At 47.0% G+C, this 20,000-nt stretch overlaps 3 protein-coding genes and 1 non-coding gene across 8 annotated transcripts in view; 2 read left to right on the top strand and 2 right to left on the bottom strand.

Moving 5' to 3' along the window:
• The first annotated feature begins 4,535 nt into the window (after positions 1 to 4,535).
• Positions 4,536 to 5,723, top strand: hwa (huluwa). The gene is made up of 3 exons (XM_076284957.1): positions 4,536 to 5,117; positions 5,236 to 5,434; positions 5,557 to 5,723. The coding sequence occupies exons 1-3, from the start codon at positions 4,536 to 4,538 to the stop codon at positions 5,721 to 5,723; spliced, it is 948 nt and encodes a 315-aa protein (XP_076141072.1).
• A 757-nt stretch (positions 5,724 to 6,480) lies between these two features.
• On the bottom strand, positions 6,481 to 11,724 carry atp5fa1 (ATP synthase F1 subunit alpha). Its single transcript, XM_076283693.1, has 11 exons — positions 11,593 to 11,724; positions 10,612 to 10,687; positions 9,328 to 9,497; positions 9,024 to 9,197; positions 8,760 to 8,926; positions 8,321 to 8,621; positions 7,884 to 8,108; positions 7,687 to 7,794; positions 7,446 to 7,590; positions 6,936 to 7,086; positions 6,481 to 6,849 (listed from the first exon to the last, which is right to left on the bottom strand). The coding sequence occupies exons 1-11, from the start codon at positions 11,650 to 11,652 to the stop codon at positions 6,771 to 6,773; spliced, it is 1,656 nt and encodes a 551-aa protein (XP_076139808.1). The 5' UTR covers positions 11,653 to 11,724; the 3' UTR covers positions 6,481 to 6,770.
• On the bottom strand, positions 7,257 to 7,389 carry LOC143123586 (small nucleolar RNA SNORA17). The gene has a single exon (XR_012986872.1). It is a non-coding gene; the product is annotated as a small nucleolar RNA SNORA17 (small nucleolar RNA).
• Positions 11,725 to 14,527: 2,803 nt separating the features above from the next.
• Positions 14,528 to 20,000, top strand: part of sec16a (SEC16 homolog A, endoplasmic reticulum export factor) — a 19,283-nt gene continuing 13,810 nt past the window's right edge. For 4 of the 5 annotated variants that reach the window (XM_076283692.1, XM_076283691.1, XM_076283689.1 and 1 more), the window contains exons 1-2: positions 14,529 to 14,704; positions 16,779 to 19,678. In XM_076283692.1, coding sequence (XP_076139807.1) covers positions 16,814 to 19,678 — 2,865 coding nt within the window. In that variant the 5' untranslated portion in view covers positions 14,529 to 14,704; positions 16,779 to 16,813. Of the gene's footprint in view, positions 14,705 to 16,778; positions 19,679 to 20,000 lie in introns of all 5 variants that reach the window. The other variant, XM_076283690.1, reaches the window with a different exon arrangement.

Below are 20,000 nucleotides of genomic sequence, written 5' to 3'. Positions count from 1 at the left end.
TAATTAATAGAAGCTCACTTATCCATGTGCAACTCCATATTTTGGAAAAAACTCTGGGCTAAATTGTGTCAGCTTGAAATAAATCACCAACTAATGACCAAGGAGCCAGGCAACATTTCTTTACAGCATCAGTCTAGGAGTTTACTGGCTATGTATTTCACAAGCCACATTTCAGTTTGTAAAACAAGGGCCTCTAGTGGCAAACTGCAAGAAAAGCACTCTTTGGGCCATGACTGCCGTGGAGTAATATATGAGGAAGAGCAGCACTGGCCCTGTTCAGGGATCTGGTTGCATGTCAATATAAAAGCAGGCCTCAAACCCCACTGGAATGGCCTCAAGGGCAACTGAGATTATGATATTTAAGATACTCTACTTGGAGTCGAATACACTGTATTAGTAGGCCGATTAATTTTCCACAGGTGCACAGAATGGTGGTATTAGTTCCATGACCTTGGTTATGGTTGCAGAAAACTAAAACAAAGTAATAATGTTTGTCATGAGCAAAACAACTACTCAGATGAGTGCCATTTGAGCTGTAGAAAGGCTTTGGTCCTTCAATGATTACTATCTGCTTTATGTTGTCATGGCAGATTGTGGGATCCTTGGATAAACATCATAGCTTTTTTAAAAACTGTGTGTGTACATACTTATACACTTTTAAATAATCAGACCACAACAGCTGGTAATATGTTATTGGGTGTGTGTTAAACACTTTATTGTAAACTTGTAAATGTATTGTAAAATTGTAAATTTATTGTGAGAATATGCCGCTGGTCCCTTCAAGATCCACGGCTCTTGCTCCTAAACCATGGCGAGAGCATTGCCTCCAGCATCTGCCTGTCCTGTTCATCCTCCTCAGTCTCGTCCTCATACGCTCTAAATCCAAGCGTGCTCTGGCTCCTCGGTCGGGTCAGCCTGTTATTTGGCCGTCTTGGTGGGCGGGGTCCAGCTGGAGGGCGTGGCTGAAAGGTGGCAGAAGGGCTACTCTCTGTTTCGGCAGGTGATGAGGCCTTAGAGTTTGAGGGCGAGCACTCGTCCACCTCTGTGATGAACAGCAGAGTGGGGGACTGGGACACCCGCCTGCTGCCCGGCAGCTTTGCCTTGAACCTACTGCGCTGCAGGAGAAGGGACCTCTCGCTGTGCTTTCCTGCCCTTCTGCGCTCCCGGATCTCCTCCGGCTTGCTGCGGGATGCGGCTCTGGGTGCCTCGGCAACCATTTCCTGGGGAGTGTCCGGTGTCTCTGGAAACACGCTCATCACCTGACGGGGCAGGAGGCCATTTTCAGACGGCAGATTCGTGCTCACCATCCTGGTAACCATCGAGTCACCAAAACTGCACGTGGCCGCTTCAACCATTTTCTTGGTCAGTGTGTGTTGACCAATGGTCTTTCTAACCGGTATTTTGGACGGAGGCTGGGGCTTCCTGGTGCCGACATCCTGGTTTGAAGCAGGTGGGAATGGAGTCTTTTTGGTCTGAGCTTCCTTCCCGTTGTTAGTTAGCTCAGTGGACGGCTCGACTGCCTTCTGGGACCCTTTTACCAGTGGGACATCTTTCTTCTTGAGGTCTTTCTTCTGGTCACGGGTAGCCACAATGCCAAGATCCTCAGCAATCTTTGCATCTGGAGTCTTGCCATCAGCAGAGACATCAGCAATGACCTCTACATTTAGGTCCTGTAGGGCATTGGCGGCAACTTCAGCCATTTTCTTGTTCAGTGTGCGCTGACCAATTGTTTTTCTAACCGGCAGTTTGGAGGGAGGCTGGGGCTTTCTGGTGCCGACATCCTGGCTGGGAGGTGGGAATGGAGTCTTTTTGGTCTGAGCTTCCTTCTCGTTGTTAATCAGCTCAGTGGACTGCTGGACCGCCTTCTGGGACCCTTTTACCAGAGGGACATCTTTCTTCTTGAGGTCTTTAAGAGGAGTCACCTCCCTGCTGCTCACCGTGGAGGCTGTCTTAATGGATTCTTCCACAAGCAGGGGAGACAGTGTTTGGAGATGTCCATCAGAAACGTCTTCAATATGGTTGTTAAGCAGGGGCAGCTTGCAGCAGTGGACAGCTTTCTTGTCATTGTTAATCATCTTAGTGGACTGCTGGACCGCCTTCCGGGACCCTTTCACCGGAGGGACATCTTTCTTCTTGATGTTCTTCAGAGAGGATGCTGCCATGTTGGATTCTTCCACAAGCAGAGGAAACAACTTTTGGGGATGTCCATTAGAAGCAACTGCCATATTGGAGTTGTTTGTAACAGCGGACACCATCTTGATGTTCTCATCAGCGTGAGTCGCAGGATATTCAGGGCTGAGGAAGTTGAGGGTATGGGGAAGTGGGGGCAGTTTGCAGCAGTGGACAGCTGCATTGGTCTTCCGTGGAACAGCATTGGTCAGCATTGGTCCAGGCCGTCTGTGCGTTGGCAACAGGGGGCACCTGGTGGGCTCTTCCAGGCCAGCCACATGTGAGCGCCCAGCAGATTCTTGCATCACTATCATGTGACTGAACTTTTTGTCACTTAAGACCTTCATCTCAGGGATGAAGGATCTTCTCTCTCGCCGGGGCAAGAGTCTACCTCCAATCGGTCTGCCAGTAGTTGGTCTGCCAGTAGGTGGCCTACCGTTATTCATATTGCAGAAGGCCTTAAAAAGCAGGAATTCCACAGAAAGAATTAATGTAGGCCTGTAGGGCAAATGGAATCAGGACATATTCAAATTATCTACCTAAATGCTAGCCTACTTCAGTAATGAGTTTTTTTGTTCATAAGGACTTACCTTTTCTCTGTGAAGAGTTGCTTGGGAAAAGTGTTTAAAAAGATTAAAGATCCTCCACAGTTAAAAGCATGTGTTCACCAAAGATTATAGATCTTTGTGTTTAGGCCTACTGTCAGGTATGGCAATTTATACTCACAAATCCATTGTGACGTAATAGCTTGGCCACCTAGCTACGACGCCATTACGTCATAATTTCATTCACAAAAAGGGTTTCAACAATGTTGATAAACTGAGAAAATAGAAATAGGCTACCCATGAGATTATAACAATGACATATGAAATTGAAACAATAAAACGAAATGTCCACTCTGTGGCGCTGCAGACCTTCTAAAAAATGAACAGATTTATGAGAAGTCGTGAAAAATGAGAGATCACAATCACACATATACTTCCAAGACTGTAGGCCATTAGCCCTCTTTAGCGTTAACTGTGGGTGGATCTATTCGTAGCGCTTTGTTCCCCTCACACCAATTCCCCTCATTTATACAGAAATTAAATCTTGGACATTCGTTTCTCCAAATGGTCTATCAAATGGTCTATCGTTTTGGATTTGTGCAGGCACCCATAGCTTATACCTAGATTGTGTAGGCTACCACCAGTAGCCTTCTCAATATGTCTGCTCAGAAACTGACCTAACATTTTGCTTAAATGATCTGTACTTATTTTTAAAGAAGGTAGGTATATTGTAGGCTAAGCTACGTGAATGTCATGCATATTATGCCCAAAATACAACATTTCTGCAGTAAAGTAAAATCAAACATTGGCCAAACAGCAAGTACACTTTTTTTTATTTCCAGTGCAGTCAACAATACATCGCAACACATCTCATGTCATTTACAGTACAATAAAGTGCCGCGGGTATACATTTCAAGGCGTTAATAGTCCATGAACATCCCTGATCCCAGGCAAAGCATAACAACATAGAACACAAACAGGAAATGTTCGCCACCACAACACATAGTATAGCCTACCACATTGTTACACTGTGACAGAGGAACACGTGGAGAAGCCCAAACATCAAAGCCCGATCAATAAATAAAAAATAAAAAAAAAGAATTCTGCATATCACCATATCATATCAGATGAAAGTGAAAGCCAAGGCAACATGGGTCAATTTAAAAAAATTTGTCTAGGCCTATGTTATCTTAGCGCATAACATTTCGATTTTGTCATGTTGAGCTGGTGCGTAGCCTACTGACTGATGGCTCAGTCCATAATAAGACATATTTGCTAAACCACAGAAAAGGCTCCTTACTCTCGTTAGAGGGTGAGCTGGTATTTTTACTAGAGATTTTCCTCCAATTTAGCCTAACGAGGAGCAACAAAGGGGCGTGTTTTTTAAAATCAATAATTGCTGTCAGATTGTTCTCAATTATGCTACTGGCAAGGAAAGATGGCAACGCAAAGTTTGCAAGCAAGTAAGCGACACAGTGCGTTAGGTACAAATAAACTGTCGAAAAGTAGCCTATGACCCACTGTTATTTCTGTTTGGATGTAGATATTATTATAATAGCCTACAGGCGAAAGCAATGGGATTTTTGAGGGATCATGTCGAAAACGTGGTATGGCATGGCAGCAGTCCTAACACACCCGTCAGCTGCAGCACCTGCGGATGCGCCATTTGAAGACACACCTGTGCTCTGTAGGCCTATCATCTGGGAAATCGTTCGTCAATCACAATTAGGCTACCTTTAATCATTTCTCTATCAAATCGTACGTCAATCACAATTACCTCCAATCATTTCACCATCAATTCAGTGATATGAAAAGTCTGAAATGGATCAACCAGTGTCTGCGACACCTTCAGTGACGGCAAATATTCCTGGTTTGACCATAGTAATTATTCTTCTCGTACCGTGCCTACTGCTAGTGCTGCTACTCAACTGCCTGCTGCTTGGGCACAAGTTGCTACTTTTAGCAGGAGGCAAGACTCGAGTGCGCACGAGCTCGCAGTGCTCACTGCTCCAATCCACGCGTCAAAGGGTCTCCCACTTTACAGATGGACCGTCATTCTCGTATCCCAATGGGAGGACTTATGGCCCTGTGTCCAGGCCGATTCTGGCCATGCCCGTTACGTCGTCGCTTACCTCATCACAAGAGCGCGTGGCCGGTTGTCTGCGCTCTACGCAACCGGACGGAGCCACTTGCGCTGGCTCTGGATCTCTGCCTGTGCCAAGCACGCTCTTGGCAGCAACATCAACCACCGGCTCAGCAGCAAGGGCAGGCCTGCCACGTCGGGCACGTGCTTATTTTAGCAGACCTGTGGAGTGGCGAAGATTTCCACTGGAACCCACACAGTCCAGCGACTCCGACGTAGAACGTGCCAACACTGTACCTCCGAACTCTCCTGCTCCAAGGGTAAGGATCTTTACCTCATAATGTGTTGATAAAACATTGGTGAGTTGGCCTACTGATGTCCGGTTAACTGGTGTTTGTGTGAATGTGTTTGTCTGTCTGTGTCTGCCTTGTGTTGCAGTGCTGTGGGCCCCTGCGCCAGAGCAGCACCTTGGAAGTCCACAGTGACGTGGAACTTGGATTTTTAAACCAGGTACATATGGAGTGTGAGGTTGCCAGCAGCATCCCGCCAGAGAACTCCTATTTCATTCCATCTGTAGGATCCTCTGCGGGCTCCGCTGTAGGACCTGGACTGGACAGCGACTTTGGCGCAAGCGCAGGCAAGGGGCATGGCAAGACTTCCACTTGTCAGGGTCTGGGTAACAACTATACAACTGTTTTGACTCAATATGCCCTAACCCTACAGAATTAGATTTCTGAGGTTGTGTGTGTGTGTGTGCAGGTGTGTCTCTGCGCATCTTGTCTGCAGACAGTGAGGCTTTGGGTTGTGGACTGTGGGCGTCAGCGTTGGAGTGGGATTACTACGACCCCAGCTACATCACACAGAACCAGCTGCGGCCTCCACGTACACACGCCCCCAGCATGGCTCCCAAACAGTACTGGATCTGACCCTTTGACCAGTACTGGCCTCGAATTTCCACTACATTATAAATAGCATCAATAGTGTCACCAGAACACGCGCACCCACACACACACACACTACTGTTGGCTGCAGCAGGAATCACTTTACTCACTGTTAAACATACTAATCACATTAGCCTGTTTTTATTGTGGCGTTTTTTTTATTTGTGGTTTTGGATCACTGTTGTTGTAGCTATTTTTTTTGTTCAATCACTGCTTACACATGTTTTGTATGTCACTTGAGTCATCTTTGTCACCTTTTGAGCAAGTTAATAGTTTGTTACAAGGTTCACTTTTTCCACATTTATACACCATGTACTGCTGAAATAACTTTTGTAATACTGTTGATTACATGATTTATTAAATATTTATGAAGAATTTGCTTGCCTTTATTTTCTTCGGACCTAAGAGTCCAATAGTTATGCACAGAGGCTATGGGTAACCTAGGGGATAAGGCATGGGATAGTCCTTTTCAGTTAAGGATGCAAAATGGTGACCTGGTTGTAGGATTGAGTTAAAAACAATCTGCCATGTCCACAAAGGTAATTGCATCTGGACCATTTTCTCACTATGGGGCAATGTTTGCCACTTGGACACCATACTTGAAAAAACACACAAAAAACAGATGGATGACCAACCCATTCCACTTATTTTTATGCAAATGTCTGAGGCAATAAAATACCAAGAACATCCTGTCATTTAAGTTCTTCTACTAGAGCCATAAAGATCATTCAAGAACCAAGACTTGCCATCACAGCCGAGAAACTTTATTTGGTACAGAGTAATGGAACGTCATTCAGGTTCGTTTGGAGAGTACCAGTCCCTCTCTGCAGTTAATATATGAATGTGATACTTGACAGTCAAATGCAGTGGGTCTATTACTGAAGACAAAAGCAGTTGTGTTGGAGTAGAACACTTTATTCTCTGTTGGGAGACTTCTGTACATTAAAGATCAAGTGCTGCGTATTTTTTGACGTCGGTAGAAACATAAAATTGGAGCACTATGCAAATATGGACAACACAAATAGCGGAAACTTATTCGAAGCTGGACAAGAACTGGAGGACGAGCGCCTTCAGCTTAGCATCTGATGCCTCTGAGATCTGACCGTCCGCCCTGGAAAACAAACGCATATTGAATTAGATTGGGGGTTGGAGGGGTCAAGGAAGGAAAGGAACACCAAACTGAAAACACTTGTTTACCTGATGGCACCAAGAAGTTCCTGGTGCTGGCTAAGAATGTGCTGCAAGAAAGCCTTCTCGAATCTTGTGATTTTGCTGGGCTCCATCTTGTCAAGATGTCCCCTGACACCGGCATAGATTACTGTGACCTGCTCCTCAATGGCCATGGGACCTGCAAAAGACAGCAACAATTGCTCATGGAGTTTATTCTTTATGCAGTTAAGACAAATTTATCAACTGATGTTTACTTCAATAACCAGTCCTTCACCATTGTTTTTAACTGCAAAAATAATTCATCCTAAGAAAGTAAAAATTCCAATTGAACTTAATTTTAAGTTTTGTGTTGTGTCTATTAATCAAACTAAGCACCTATGGCATTATGGGTACCAAGTGTAGACGTAGAGCCTTTCTCTATGCCACCTCCTGACACAATCTCGACCAAAACCAGTCGGATTGCAACGCCTCAAGGGGCAATTCTTAACACGCGTTTTTATATTGTGTAAACATTGATGCTTGGAGATGTGTACTTACAGTACTGTCCCTGCTTCAGCAGTTCAGTCAGACGCACGCCCCTGTTCAGCAGCTGCTGGGTGGCGGCATCAAGATCAGAACCGAACTGAGCGAAAGCAGCCACCTCACGGTACTGGGCCAGCTCCAGCTTCATGGTACCGGCCACCTAGCGAAACAGGCAAGACACATGAGCATCCCCATCCTAATAGCAATTACAATAAAAGAGATGACCTGATGGAGATATCAAGTTCAGAGAGCTCACCTGCTTCATAGCCCTGGTCTGGGCAGCGGAACCCACACGGGACACAGACAGACCCACGTTGATGGCTGGCCGAATACCCTTGTAGAACAACTCTGTCTCCAGGAAGATCTGAGGAGGAGAATGAATATCAGTAACCAGTAACAGAACACACACAATCAGGACACGTCTTGTAAAGAAGCCGAGGTACAACACCGCACCTGTCCGTCTGTGATGGAAATGACGTTGGTTGGGATGTAGGCGGACACATCACCGGCCTGGGTCTCAATGACTGGCAGGGCAGTCAGGGATCCACCTCCGAAGTTGTCGTTCATCTTGGCGGCACGCTCAAGCAGACGGGAGTGGAGGTAGAACACATCACCGGGGTAGGCCTCACGACCAGGGGGACGACGCAGCAGCAGAGACATCTGACGGTAGGCAACAGCCTGCAAAGGGAGAAGGGGAAAGGTTATGGAACACAACCAAACACATTTCAGGTTTGTATCTCAGCAATGAGGGACTATGACCCAACACCAATATACATTCCAATTTAAATCAGACACCATATTTGAATACATCCACCAACACCTCAGTCCAATCTCAGTTGACTACATGGGATGAGCTACATCTGAAAAGGAAAGGACAGGCAAGGACTTACCTGCTTAGACAAGTCATCATAGATGATCAGGGCGTGTTTGCCATTGTCTCTGAAGTACTCTCCCATGGAGCAGCCAGAGTAGGGGGCCAGGTACTGCAGGGGGGCGGCATCAGAGGCGGTGGCAGACACCACGATAGTGTACTTCATGGCGTCAGCATCGGTAAGACGCTTGACCAGCTGGGCCACGGTGGAACGCTTCTGGCCGATAGCAACGTAGATACAATACAGCTTCTTCTTCTCGTCTGTTCCTTCATTGAAGCGCTTCTGGTTGATGATTGTGTCGATGGCAATGGCAGTTTTGCTGTATGCAGGGGATATTCCATTTGTTAGCATCATGGTAGATTCTCTTTAGAGAAACTTGAGAGCTTAGTCAGCCATGCTGCCAATCTACCAAGCTTTTCACATCAATTAACTTTTATAATTGTAGTCCATGTCTTACCCAGTCTGTCTGTCACCGATGATCAGCTCACGCTGTCCACGGCCAATGGGCACCAGACTGTCCACGGCCTTGATTCCAGTCTGCATGGGTTCCCTCACAGAGATACGAGGGATGATGCCAGGGGCCTTCAGACCCACACGCCTGCGTTCATTAGAGCCAATGGGACCCTGCGTGCAAAATGTACACAGTTAGTGATCACAAAATTAACACCCTTGACTACCAAAACAAGCAAACGCGTACACACGCATACGTAAACGCTTTTACCTTTCCGTCGATGGTGTTACCCAGGGCGTCCACAACACGGCCCAGCAGCTCCACACCGACTGGGACGTCCACAATGGCACCGGTACGCTTCACGATGTCACCCTCCTTGATGAGCTTGTCGTTACCAAACACCACAACACCAACGTTGTCAGGCTCCAAGTTCAGAGACATACCCTGAGGAGAAAACATTTTCATTTTTAGTTCCAGTTAACAGACTGAGGACTTTGCATTCATGCAATTACCATAAAACAATTGAGGCTCCCACAGGAGGGAGACTGTCATGTCACTTTGGCGTCCAGCTCACCTTAAGGCCAGAAGAGAACTCCACCATCTCTTCTGCCTGCACATTCCTGAGGCCATAGACACGGGCAATACCGTCACCAATGGACAGCACACGGCCGGTCTCCTCTAGCTCAGCCCCTGTGTCAGCACCCAGGATCTTCTCCTCCAGGATACTGGAGACCTCAGCAGTTCCTGTAAAACATTCAGGTTAACAGCTAGCATCAATAACATGTTACTGTAAACATCTGAATGCAACCAAGCCCTGTCCAAGCCGCCAAATGCATGCCCTCTTATCTACACCATCTCCACTGTAGTCTGCTAGAGTAGTCTTGCCATACAGTCAACTTCCAGAAACCTGCTTGGAGCTGCTCATTGCCACCAAACTGACTGATATCCACAACTTCCATTCTGCTTATGCGGCATGTTTATACATATTGTTGCCTGCCCATTTCCTAGTTATATAAATGAGTGCAATCACTGACAGTTTCTCTCTTCATAGCCCTTATGCTTAAGATATTAACCTGAAGAGCACATGGTACAGTAATCTGTTCTGCAACTTAAATGCTGGTGCTCCCATTTACAGCTTGAATCTATCATACTGAATGTTGTATACATCAAGCAATCGTGTATGGAACATAAACTATAACTTTGTTTATATTAAAGGGAGTTTCAAGGCCAGTCTTAGTACTTGCTCTAAGGGACTCATATGCTGTTAATCACATTGAGACAGTTTCAATGGTTATAGGCGCTATACAAATGACAGATTTAAATTATGTTTGTTACAAACATAATTGGTGGCAGCCGTGGCACTCTGGACTTGTAACCAGAGGGTTGCCGGTTCGAGCCCCGACCAGTGGGCCATGGCTGAAGTGCCCTTGAGCAAGGCACCTAACCCCTCACTGCTCCCTGAGCGCCGCTGTTGATGCAGGCAGCTCACTGCGCCTGGATTAGTGTGTGCTTCACCTCACTGTGTGCTGACTGTCACCAATTCACAGATTGGGATAAATGCAGAGACCAAATTTCCCTCACGGGATCAAAAGAGTATATATACACTTACTTAAACAATGACCTTCCTGACATTGACTTACCTTGACTAAATTAGACCTGTACATGACATCTACTCCTAATGCCATTGCAGACAATTACACAGACACGTTACATTTAACTTTAAATTAAGACAACTCCATGATCCAATCCAATCTCAGAAATCCAACCTCTCCAATCTCAGAAATCCAACCTCTCCAATCTCAGAAATCTCTCCAATCTCAGAAATCCAACCTCTCCAATCTCAGAAATCCAACCTCACCTGTTTTCGCCAGCCATGGGCTGGTGGTGTGTAGATTTTTGGCCCCGACGCAAGCTGCTGCGACATTTTTAGGGATCTGAAAGAACAGGAGAACTCAATATTATTAGTGATAAGTGGTGACGACAATTACAAGAAAGGTAGGCTTAGATCGTTGTCTTCAGGCTGTTCAGGCTCTGACCTTCAGATGCTTATTTCGGTCTTCGCGCTACAAGGACACCTTTCCGCACACAAAAGTGTATAAAAACTAACGTTAGTGTGTCAACCTACAGCTAGGCTACGGTAATCCACGACTCGTCAATCAACAGTTTAAAGCTAACTGGCCATCTAGCTCACCAATGTCACCTGCGCCACGACCTAGTTCTTAACGTTCGTTACATGCAAAGCCTAGTGCTAAACTCAGAGCGTTGCTAACGTTAACGAGTTGTACAAGTTGTGCTAACGAGTTTTGCACAAAAGTAATTATGCAGAGCACACATCACCATGTCCTAGCCTGAGTAACATTAGCTAACGCATAGCTAATATTACGTTTTAAATACTTAATTGCCATCGGAATTGTTCCAAAATGCCATTTAGAACATGGTGTCTAACAGTATCTAGCTAACTACAACACGTTAACATTATCAGACACCACCTCCCACAAATGTCAGCTAAAGATGCTAACATTAGCATCTGACCTTCACCGTCAAATGTCAGCCATTGAAAACACAATGCCTGCTGTGACCGAACTGTCGAGCTACATTCAACTGTATCAGTGGCAGTCTATGAATGCAAAGATCTAGATAACTTATTGTTATCTACGACATTCACATTAAATAATGTTGCACTGACAGGCTGCGCGTGCAGCAGGCCCGCTGTGTGCAAGATGGCGGTCCGCGGCAGACCGTCCTCGTCATTCAAGTGGATGACATTCATTTTAATAAGTTGAATAAAATCTTCCAAACATTAATCTAATTAAACAAATATAAAGTGTAGAATACTCACGAATCCGGCTCTGCGGGGAAGGGTGCGGGCCAAAGCCGCAGCGACACGAACCGACAGCATGATACCCTGACACACAAGCTAGTCTTCCACCACAACCCGGCTATTTCGCGAGCAGCGGAATGAAGGAAATGGAGGGCACAGCATCGGCTCATATAGAAAGGTCATCGTGACCCGGAAGAGCTTCTAAATAAATAACTTTTCTCTAAACGTAAAATTGTAAGTTTCGAATGACAGCATATGCAATATATATATATATATATATATATATAGTATGTATGCAATATCAGATTAGAATTGTGATATACCTTTAAAGCAATAATTAGTAATCTAAGAAATTATGTGTCAAACAGATGTTGGAACAGATAGAGGTTTATTTATATTAATGGCAAACAAAAATTGTTTAACGATGTATTCAGTTGATAGCCTACTTGAGGGAAACACTACGTTACAAAATCTTACACGATAGGCTATATTGTGGCATACAAAAATGTATTTTGTCCTGTTAATGAGAAGGGGTTGGTGGTTGGGGGGGGGGGTCACTGCCCAGGCTCCTTGACCTTATTATAGAACATTAGTGCATCCTAAGTGATTGTCTGCACACACATGTTGATTTAATAATACCTATAATAAGCTGTTTTGAGCACCAAAGGATGACCTTACTAATCAATAAACACAGGGTTAATAATTTATACATTTTTAAGATTGCCCTCTCCCACCAGTTAAATGTCCTCCCAAATTGTGTTTTATGAAATATCATTAGCAGAAATTTTGTTTTAGTGTTATGTGATTGTAACAGTGGTAGGCCAACAGTCAGATGCTTGGTAAAGGGTCATAGTCTACAGCAGGGGTCTCAAAATAAGGTCTCAAAATAAGGTTCAAGGAAAATGTTTGCGAATTTGATAACAAAATCTCTTGGTAAACCTGATAAAATTCCTATCAAATCAAATTGACAATCTGAGACGAGTGAGAAAATGCATACAAAACTTATTCAGCTGTTTTGGGTGGAGATCAGCTATGTGAATACATGCTACTAGCCTATAAAATATTAGTAGCTCTCAACCATATTCATTTTGTCAAAGTAGCTCTGGGAGGAAAAAAGGTAGACCCCTGGTCTACAGTCTAGAGTGACACAACAATTGACTACAGTACATCACAGTTCTTATACAGTAGTATTGCTTATTGCTGCACTAATAATATCCTAGAGGCACTGTACTTAAAGTATTAATTTTAAAGCCCCGCCCTATCTCAAAATCTGGTGCATTTTTGTAAGCTATTCAGGCTAGTTCATCTCAGCAGAAACTGACAACACAGTATATCAGGAATGGGTAGCCGAATAGCCTGTGTGAAATCTCATTTATGTTCCCAACATTTTTCAAACCAAAGAGACACACCTATGGTGATCTAATGCTGTGGATAAATGGGAATGCATCCTTGTTGCTCAATGGAAGAAAGTGGTTGTGGAGGACAGGCAAAAGTGAGAGATTGTGTTTAGTGAACAAACTGAGGGGTAAAACAGGTGTGTCGAAGATAAGGCCCGGTTGTGGTGGTGGTGTGTGTGTGGGGGGGTCAGATTTGGAAGCAGGTGTCATACGGCCCCTCCGCACATCCAGCTGGAGTATTTTCTGTCCAATCAGGTGGGGTTGCACACAGTGTTAAAAGGCACTTGAGAAGTCCACGAACACTTATGCTGGTGAAAAAGAGAAAGACTGACATAAGGTGGAATATTTCAAGAAAGAAAGAGCAGTAGATAGATACTTTATTGATCCCCAGGGGAAATTCAAGAAGTAAATATACTCTTTTGATCCCTTGAGGGAATTTGGTCTCTGCATTTATCCCAATCCGTTAATTAGTGAAACACACACTAAGCCCGGCGCAGTGAGCTGCCTGCAACAACAGCGGCGCTCAGGGAGCAGTGAGAGGTTAGGTGCCTTGCCTACTGGTCGGGGTTCGAACCGGCAATCCTCCGGTTACAAGTCCGAAGCGCTTACCAGTAGGCCATGGCTGCCCATTTCAGAGGTGGATAAACTGAGTTTACTTGCGTTTGGCCTCCACTACATCTCTGATGATGAGCACCATTGTGTTAAAAGCAGAGCTGTAGTCGATGAACAGCATCCATACTTAAATGTTTTTCTGATATAGGTGAGAGAGAGCAGTGTTCAAAATGAATGCTACTGCATCATCTGTGTACCTGTTTGGTCTGCAGGCACACTGGAATGGACCTTGTAACACAGTCCACCCACCTGCACACACCACTTATTTATTTACAGCGGTTTTGCATCATTTTTATTGTTGCTCTTTTTAAAAACTAGCCACTCTAGTTTCTCTTACTTCTTTGTACAGATATATTTAATCATTGTATCTATGACTAATTTACCCTGTGAAGTTGAGCTGAGTCTTACGAATTTCATAAATTGTGTTGCATCTTTATTGTGTGGGCCTACATGAAAATAAACGTGAAACTTGATAGCATACTACTCAATTAACACATGCATCCATTCACCCGAAGTGTTGAATTAGCCCTAGGCGCTGAATGTCATTGTCATCACCAGCAGCGCACATTGTATACTGTATTGTTGAATGCAGAACGCCGCCATGATTCCAGAAACGGCGACGTTAATTTTATTCTTTGACAAAGGCCAGTGTAGTAGAGAAAGCTCTCTCTTTCTCTGGCTCTGACTTGAGCGAGTGTTTGCCACCTGTCAAGATGTTATTTTAAAGCAACCCTTTTGTAAACCACAAGAGGGCATAGTACTGTCTATCAATTTCCGGGTGTGAACTCAGGGTTCGAACCGGGTTCGAACTTATCAAGCACAATCCGTGTAAAATACTAACATATACAAATAGTGAAGAATGTTACTTTTTATTTTTTTAGGCACAGATATGCATTAGGCCTAGGCCTACACTGGTTTACACGGAAAAATCATTTCACTGTTCGAGAACGAATATGACGCAACGGTGTTTGTGATAGTGACGTTTCAGGTACACGTCGCCTAGCAGGATGTGCTTGGCAAAGATGGCGGTTGACTGCCAGCCTCACTGCCCTACACATTAGTGAAAATTCATAATTAATCTTTCTGCAGATTGAGATTCAGTTCTCAACAATACACGAGTGGTAAGCAGAATCACTTTTCGAATACCTTTGTTTCATTCTGATGTGTTCTAAGTGTGTGGTTAAGTGGTAACTCCCATGTCGTAACTTTAACTAGCCTTGATAGCTAGTGCTAACCGGATAGCGAACTCTGGCTTGCTGTTTGTTAGCGTTGTGTCAGCATCGGAGTTGTCAATTTCATGGTTAGTTTGATTACTATATCCTACCACAATAGGAGTGGATGTCAGTTCTGCAGAACAGTTGATCAAATCAGAGTTTCTTGAAATGTTCTGATGTTGCAGTTAAAGTGTATGCGATGAACATTAAAGGAACAGTATGAAAAGCTGGTAAGAAAGAGGTCTTTTCGGCTAACTAGCTTGCAGGCTCGCTTAACATTACTGTTATTTGACCGGTAGGTCCTTCGAGTCATACTTAAACATTTGTTTCACTCGCTATTTGACATGTTTATTTTTACCTGACAACACCTGCCAGTTTTTATTACCTTGCAATCTGGGAGCTCGATGCTGATTGAACGTGATAGCTAGTTTATCACCTCTTTTGACGTGTGGTGATGTCTCCCATGTCTTAGCTTAGCTGAACCGCTACATCGAGAGATAGCCGTACTTATGTGTTTTCTAAAAGGTTTGATATTGCGGCTTTTGGTAGCTATCATGTCTATCGCTAAGAATGCTATGTAGGCAGGTGGTTTGTATTTTTTTGCACTTGTAACGTTACTAGACAATATTGCGCTTTCAGTTACTTACTAACTGCTGTGAAGAGAGGGGTAGCTAATCTGTAAGCCATTTAAAGGTAGATGTGCCTTAGTGGTATTAGGTTTGCTAGCTAGGTATACTAACAATAAGCATCCTGTTTGCACATCTAGTTCCTGTAATGTTATTGACCAAAGTCACGGCTGTTCGGACAACATTTTTAAGTGCCAAATCAGCAGCTCGCTATGTTTTACACTACAGAAGCTGACAGCATCAATGTCAGTGGCCTCAGACGGACCCTGGTGGGGGTGTAGATAGAAGCTTTAAGTGAGCTGCCATGTGACGTTTTTAATAGTAAGGATTTGAGTTCTCCGACCGGCATCATACGCAAACGCTAGTGAAGAGAGCGTTGATATTTCCCTGGTGATAACAGCTCAGGACGTCCACTGATAAAATGGCATTCGGTTGAAGTAATTCTATTGATTTAGAAGAGAGTAGGCCAGACCTATGTTTTGGCGTTAGATATATTATGGAAATGGAGAGAACACCTCAACTATGTCACAGTTTAATGGCTGAGAATAATATGGGTAAGGCAGCCAAAACAGCGTGTATCCTGTTTAGAAAAGGAACCAAGTGGTGCCAAAGTCCAGAGCTAGATTATTCAGCGTTCTGCTTTTGTGTTGCGTAATGATGTGATTCACATTTAAACACACATAGCAATGCATCTTAAGGCAGTTAAAAATGTGTATTTCTGATTATTACATATGGTCATTAACCGGATACTCACCTAATCTCACCCTCCAACATCCTAATGTGAAAACATTAGTAATTCATCTGTTATGTTTCCTTCAAAAGATGTCCACGCCATATGCCATTGTTTTAACAAAATTATTGTTATGTTGATCTTAGGCAAGCATAGAGAGGGAGTCAGTGTAGGCTACTTGGCCAACCAGATTTGCACCACAAATGTGACAGCTGGCATACTTCACATGTTTACTTTAGGTTTATATTTACTGGGTGTTAAACCAAGTAACAGGAATGAATCCTGTGTGTTCATTGTCTTGAATATTGTAAACTGCTACATTGAGGTGCATATTGTTGATATATCTGGCTAGTGCTGGAAGATTCCTGACATTGGTCTACAGTAAGGCCCAAATAGCACTCAAGATGCACAGCATGTGCATAGTCACTTTCTTTTAACTGTTCTCATAAAATTATTACATAATTAGTAATTATGTGTTGAGGAATATTTGTTTTTGACAATAATTTCTAACTTCACCTCATAATTGGCACTTTCTGTTTAATAATGTAACTCTTAAGCACTTTGGCTGAAGTGCCTGACTTAAGAGCGACGACATATCCTTTGTGCATTTACGTTTATTTCCCAGAGTGTGCGTGTTTGGAGAGGAGTGTTGAAGAGGTCATGCAGCCCCCTCCTCGCAAAACCCCTCCAAATGCAGTTGGAGGCCCTTCACCCACGTCCGGGCCCAACGCCTTCCGGAGGAACCGCCCCCACAAACATGGGGCTGCTGCTGCTGCTGCTGCTGCTGCTGCCTCTGCCTCCATGGCAACGGCACCACCTACCCAACCAATGACTGATCCGTTTGCCTTTGGGAGACAAGCCATGCCTCCCATGGCCAGTAATACTCCACCTCCCAGCAGCAACCACCTTCCAATGCAGCCCCCAAATGCAGCAGCCTTTACCCAGAATTCCCTGCTGTTGCAGTCTGTTCCCCCTTCCGCCTCGGGCGTTAGCGTGTTCACCCCGCAGCCGCCCCCCACTGAGCAAGCCTACTTCAACTCCCGCGAGCCTCCCGCCTACGTTTCCCACAATTCCCCTACAGATCCTCCCCAGGCGGCCTCGCCCCCCATGCAAAGTGGCCCGTTTCAGCCACAGGCCTCTCAGCCTTCGCCCTGGATGTATGACCACGGAAGCCGTCCTCCGTCTGTACAGAACTACTTCCAGCCGACCAGTGACCACTCGCAGCCTTTCCCGCCGCCTCCCCCCGGCCCCTCGCCACACATGCATCAGCAGAACATGGGCCTGCCTGGACACTTTCTCCCGCAGCACCAGAACTCCGCGTCTTTTGAGGCCCAGGGCTATTTAAGCCAACCTCTTCCCCAGGCCGAGGCCGTGCCCTACAGCCAACCCTCTGACACCGGAACCCTGGGCATGTTCTTTCGCAGCAATGACGTGGAGAACATCGAGACGCCATCTGGAGACGCGCAGGTCAACGGGGTCTCTCACCTGCCACACGCTCCGGAGCCGGTCCAGCCCGGGGCTGCCGCCGGCGCGACGGCAGGCGCCCAGTTCGACACCGTGGAGAACTTGGAGTGCGTCCCGAACCTGGAGGTGCTTCCGAACGAGCCCCTGCCGCACCCGTACGAGACCGGACCCAACCTGGAGACGCCGGATCAGGTCCCACGGCCTGCGCGCTCCGCTAGCGTCTCGTCGTGCCACAGCAACGTCAGCCACCACAGCGGACGCCAGCAGAGTGGCGTCATGGGCACCTTCATCCAGCAGGAGAGCGCCCGGCCCCTGGATCCCGGGGCATCGCCCTCGGCCGGGTATTTCGAGCAGATCGACTCGGCCCCCTCCGGTGAGGCGTGCGCCTTCCCCACCCCGAGCCCGCCCAAGCCAGTGGGAGTGTTCCAGTCGAGCGCCAACTCCTCGTTCGAGCCTGTGCGCTCGCACTCGACACACCCGGTCGCGCAGATGCAGCCGGTGGCCGACCGCGCACGTGTAGTGATGGAGAGGTCAGACAGTATCACCACCGCTGTCGCCCCCACCGACACGCTGCCGGGCAACCTTGAGCAGCCGCCGGACGACCAGGAGACCCAGTTCCTGCCCGGGAGTGTCCCCGTGGTGGCCGGGGATCGCGGCCAGCCAGGGCCGAACAGACCGGCGCCGAGACGCCTGTGCGACAGTCCCGCCACCACGCTCTGGGCGCCCAACAACTCGGCCAACCTCAGTGGGAACATCCTGCTGGCCCCCGCCGCCCCCCCGCTGGCCGTCTCGTTGGTCACTGCGGCGCCAGCCGAGGTCATCCAGCCCCCCGAGGACGGTCCCCTGGACCTGCAGCATGCCAACCGGCAGCCGGTGCAGCCGCCACCACCACCACCACCACCACCCTCGGAGAACCTGGAGAACCCGCCTGATCATGGCCTTCTGAGCCCGGCCCCCCAGGCAAGTCTGGGCTACGCTTCGCTGCTCGTGTCCACTCCCCCCGCCGAGGCGCTGAACCAATCCGTGCTGATCGCACCACCTTCCTCCAATTACAGTGTGATTCCCCCGGCGCAAGGCCTGGCCTACGCTTACCCCAACAGCTTAGCGGAGATGCCTCTGCCAGCACGCCCACCATCTCTGGCCAATCCACAGTCGCCTCTCGCAGCCAATCAGCCGCCGATTTTTCCTCAAGGTTCCAGAAATTTCCCCCCTAATCAGAGTCCACTGAACTTGGCGCTAGAGACTAAGGAAGCTGCCAAGCCCCTCCCTCTGGTCAACAACAACCAGTCACTGCGAGGGGACAGTCAATCCACACCACCTGTTAATTCCCAAGCTTTACCTTCTTCCTCTGCAGCCAATCAGAATCAGCCTTCAAATTACGCGCTACTTGATTTCTCTATGCACCAATCGCTAAGCTCCAATCAGGCGCCGACTCCGCCCCAGCCGCAGCTGGCCAATCCAGCAGCACAGGTGGGTAACGCCCCCGGTTCCGGTTTCTACCTGCAGGTTACCAAAGACGCCCAGCAGGGCACGCAGGGAGAGGGCGATGGTTTTGCCATCACTGAGCGTGGCGCCCATCCACCCAGCGTGCCCATGGGTGTTGCCCAGCCAGCGCCCACGCTGCCGGCAGCTGCCGCCCAGCAGCCTCCTCTGCCACGGACGTCCTCAGCCACAGCCATCGCCACAGCCATGCCCTCAGCCGTGCCTGCAGGGGTGCCCGCGGCTGTGCCCACACCTACCCCAGAGCCAGCTCCAGCTATGCCTCCTCCGACTATGCCTCCTCCGGCTATGCCTCCTCCAGCTATGCCTCCACCTGCTGCCCCTCCTGGAGGTCCTGCTCCCTTGCCCCATCCCCAGCCCCCACCCTATGGCGACCCGGCTCGTCCTCCGTCGGTGACAGGTGGCGTCCCTTCCTACGGGCCACCCCATCCACAGGCTCAACCCATGCCCGGTCCCGGAGGATACTACGGCGCAGGCTACCCAGAGTACTACGACGGCAGAGGACAGTATCCTGTGCCGGCCTATCCAATGCATGACCCCAGAGCCCAGCCATATCAGCAGGTGAAGTGCCGTTTACAATGCTGTGTCTGTGCGTGCACCAGAACCTGAGTAGAGTAGTGAATGACCCACTGCCTTCACCATACTACAGTCTTCCACTGTGTGTGAACTAAATCAGTCATGTGTGTGGAGCTCCACTATGTGCTGCTCATATTACCCATGTGACTGGTAAATGACTATCACATAACATCTACTATGTGCTGCTCATATTACCCATGTGACTGGTAAATGACTATCACATAACATCTCTGACTTGCAGCTCAACTGACATCCAATTACACCACACATCTGAAGGGACCATCTTATTACATTAAGATTAGGCCAC

Source organism: Alosa pseudoharengus, unplaced genomic scaffold (genome assembly GCF_046254945.1).
Source record: "Alosa pseudoharengus isolate Yale_2024_CS ecotype anadromous, Long Island Sound unplaced genomic scaffold, YU_APseudo_1.1 YU_APseudo_1.1_scf_14, whole genome shotgun sequence".
NCBI lineage: Eukaryota > Metazoa > Chordata > Actinopteri > Clupeiformes > Clupeidae > Alosa > Alosa pseudoharengus.
The sequence above is the reverse complement of the archived record's forward strand: the minus strand, read 5'-3'. Positions and strand labels throughout refer to the sequence as shown.

Coding starts and splice junctions, on each gene's coding strand:
- hwa (XM_076284957.1), top strand. CDS start 4,536: ATGGATCAACCAGTGTCTGCGACACCTTCAGTGACGGCAAATATTCCT. Junction 5,118..5,235: donor CGAACTCTCCTGCTCCAAGG/GTAAGGATCTTT, acceptor CTTGTGTTGCAG/TGCTGTGGGCCCCTGCGCCA. Junction 5,435..5,556: donor CGACTTTGGCGCAAGCGCAG/GCAAGGGGCATG, acceptor GTGTGTGTGCAG/GTGTGTCTCTGCGCATCTTG.
- atp5fa1 (XM_076283693.1), bottom strand. CDS start 11,652: ATGCTGTCGGTTCGTGTCGCTGCGGCTTTGGCCCGCACCCTTCCCCGC. Junction 7,795..7,883: donor TTTCCATCACAGACGGACAG/GTGCGGTGTTGT, acceptor TCTCCTCCTCAG/ATCTTCCTGGAGACAGAGTT. Junction 6,850..6,935: donor GAACTTCTTGGTGCCATCAG/GTAAACAAGTGT, acceptor TTTGTTTTCCAG/GGCGGACGGTCAGATCTCAG.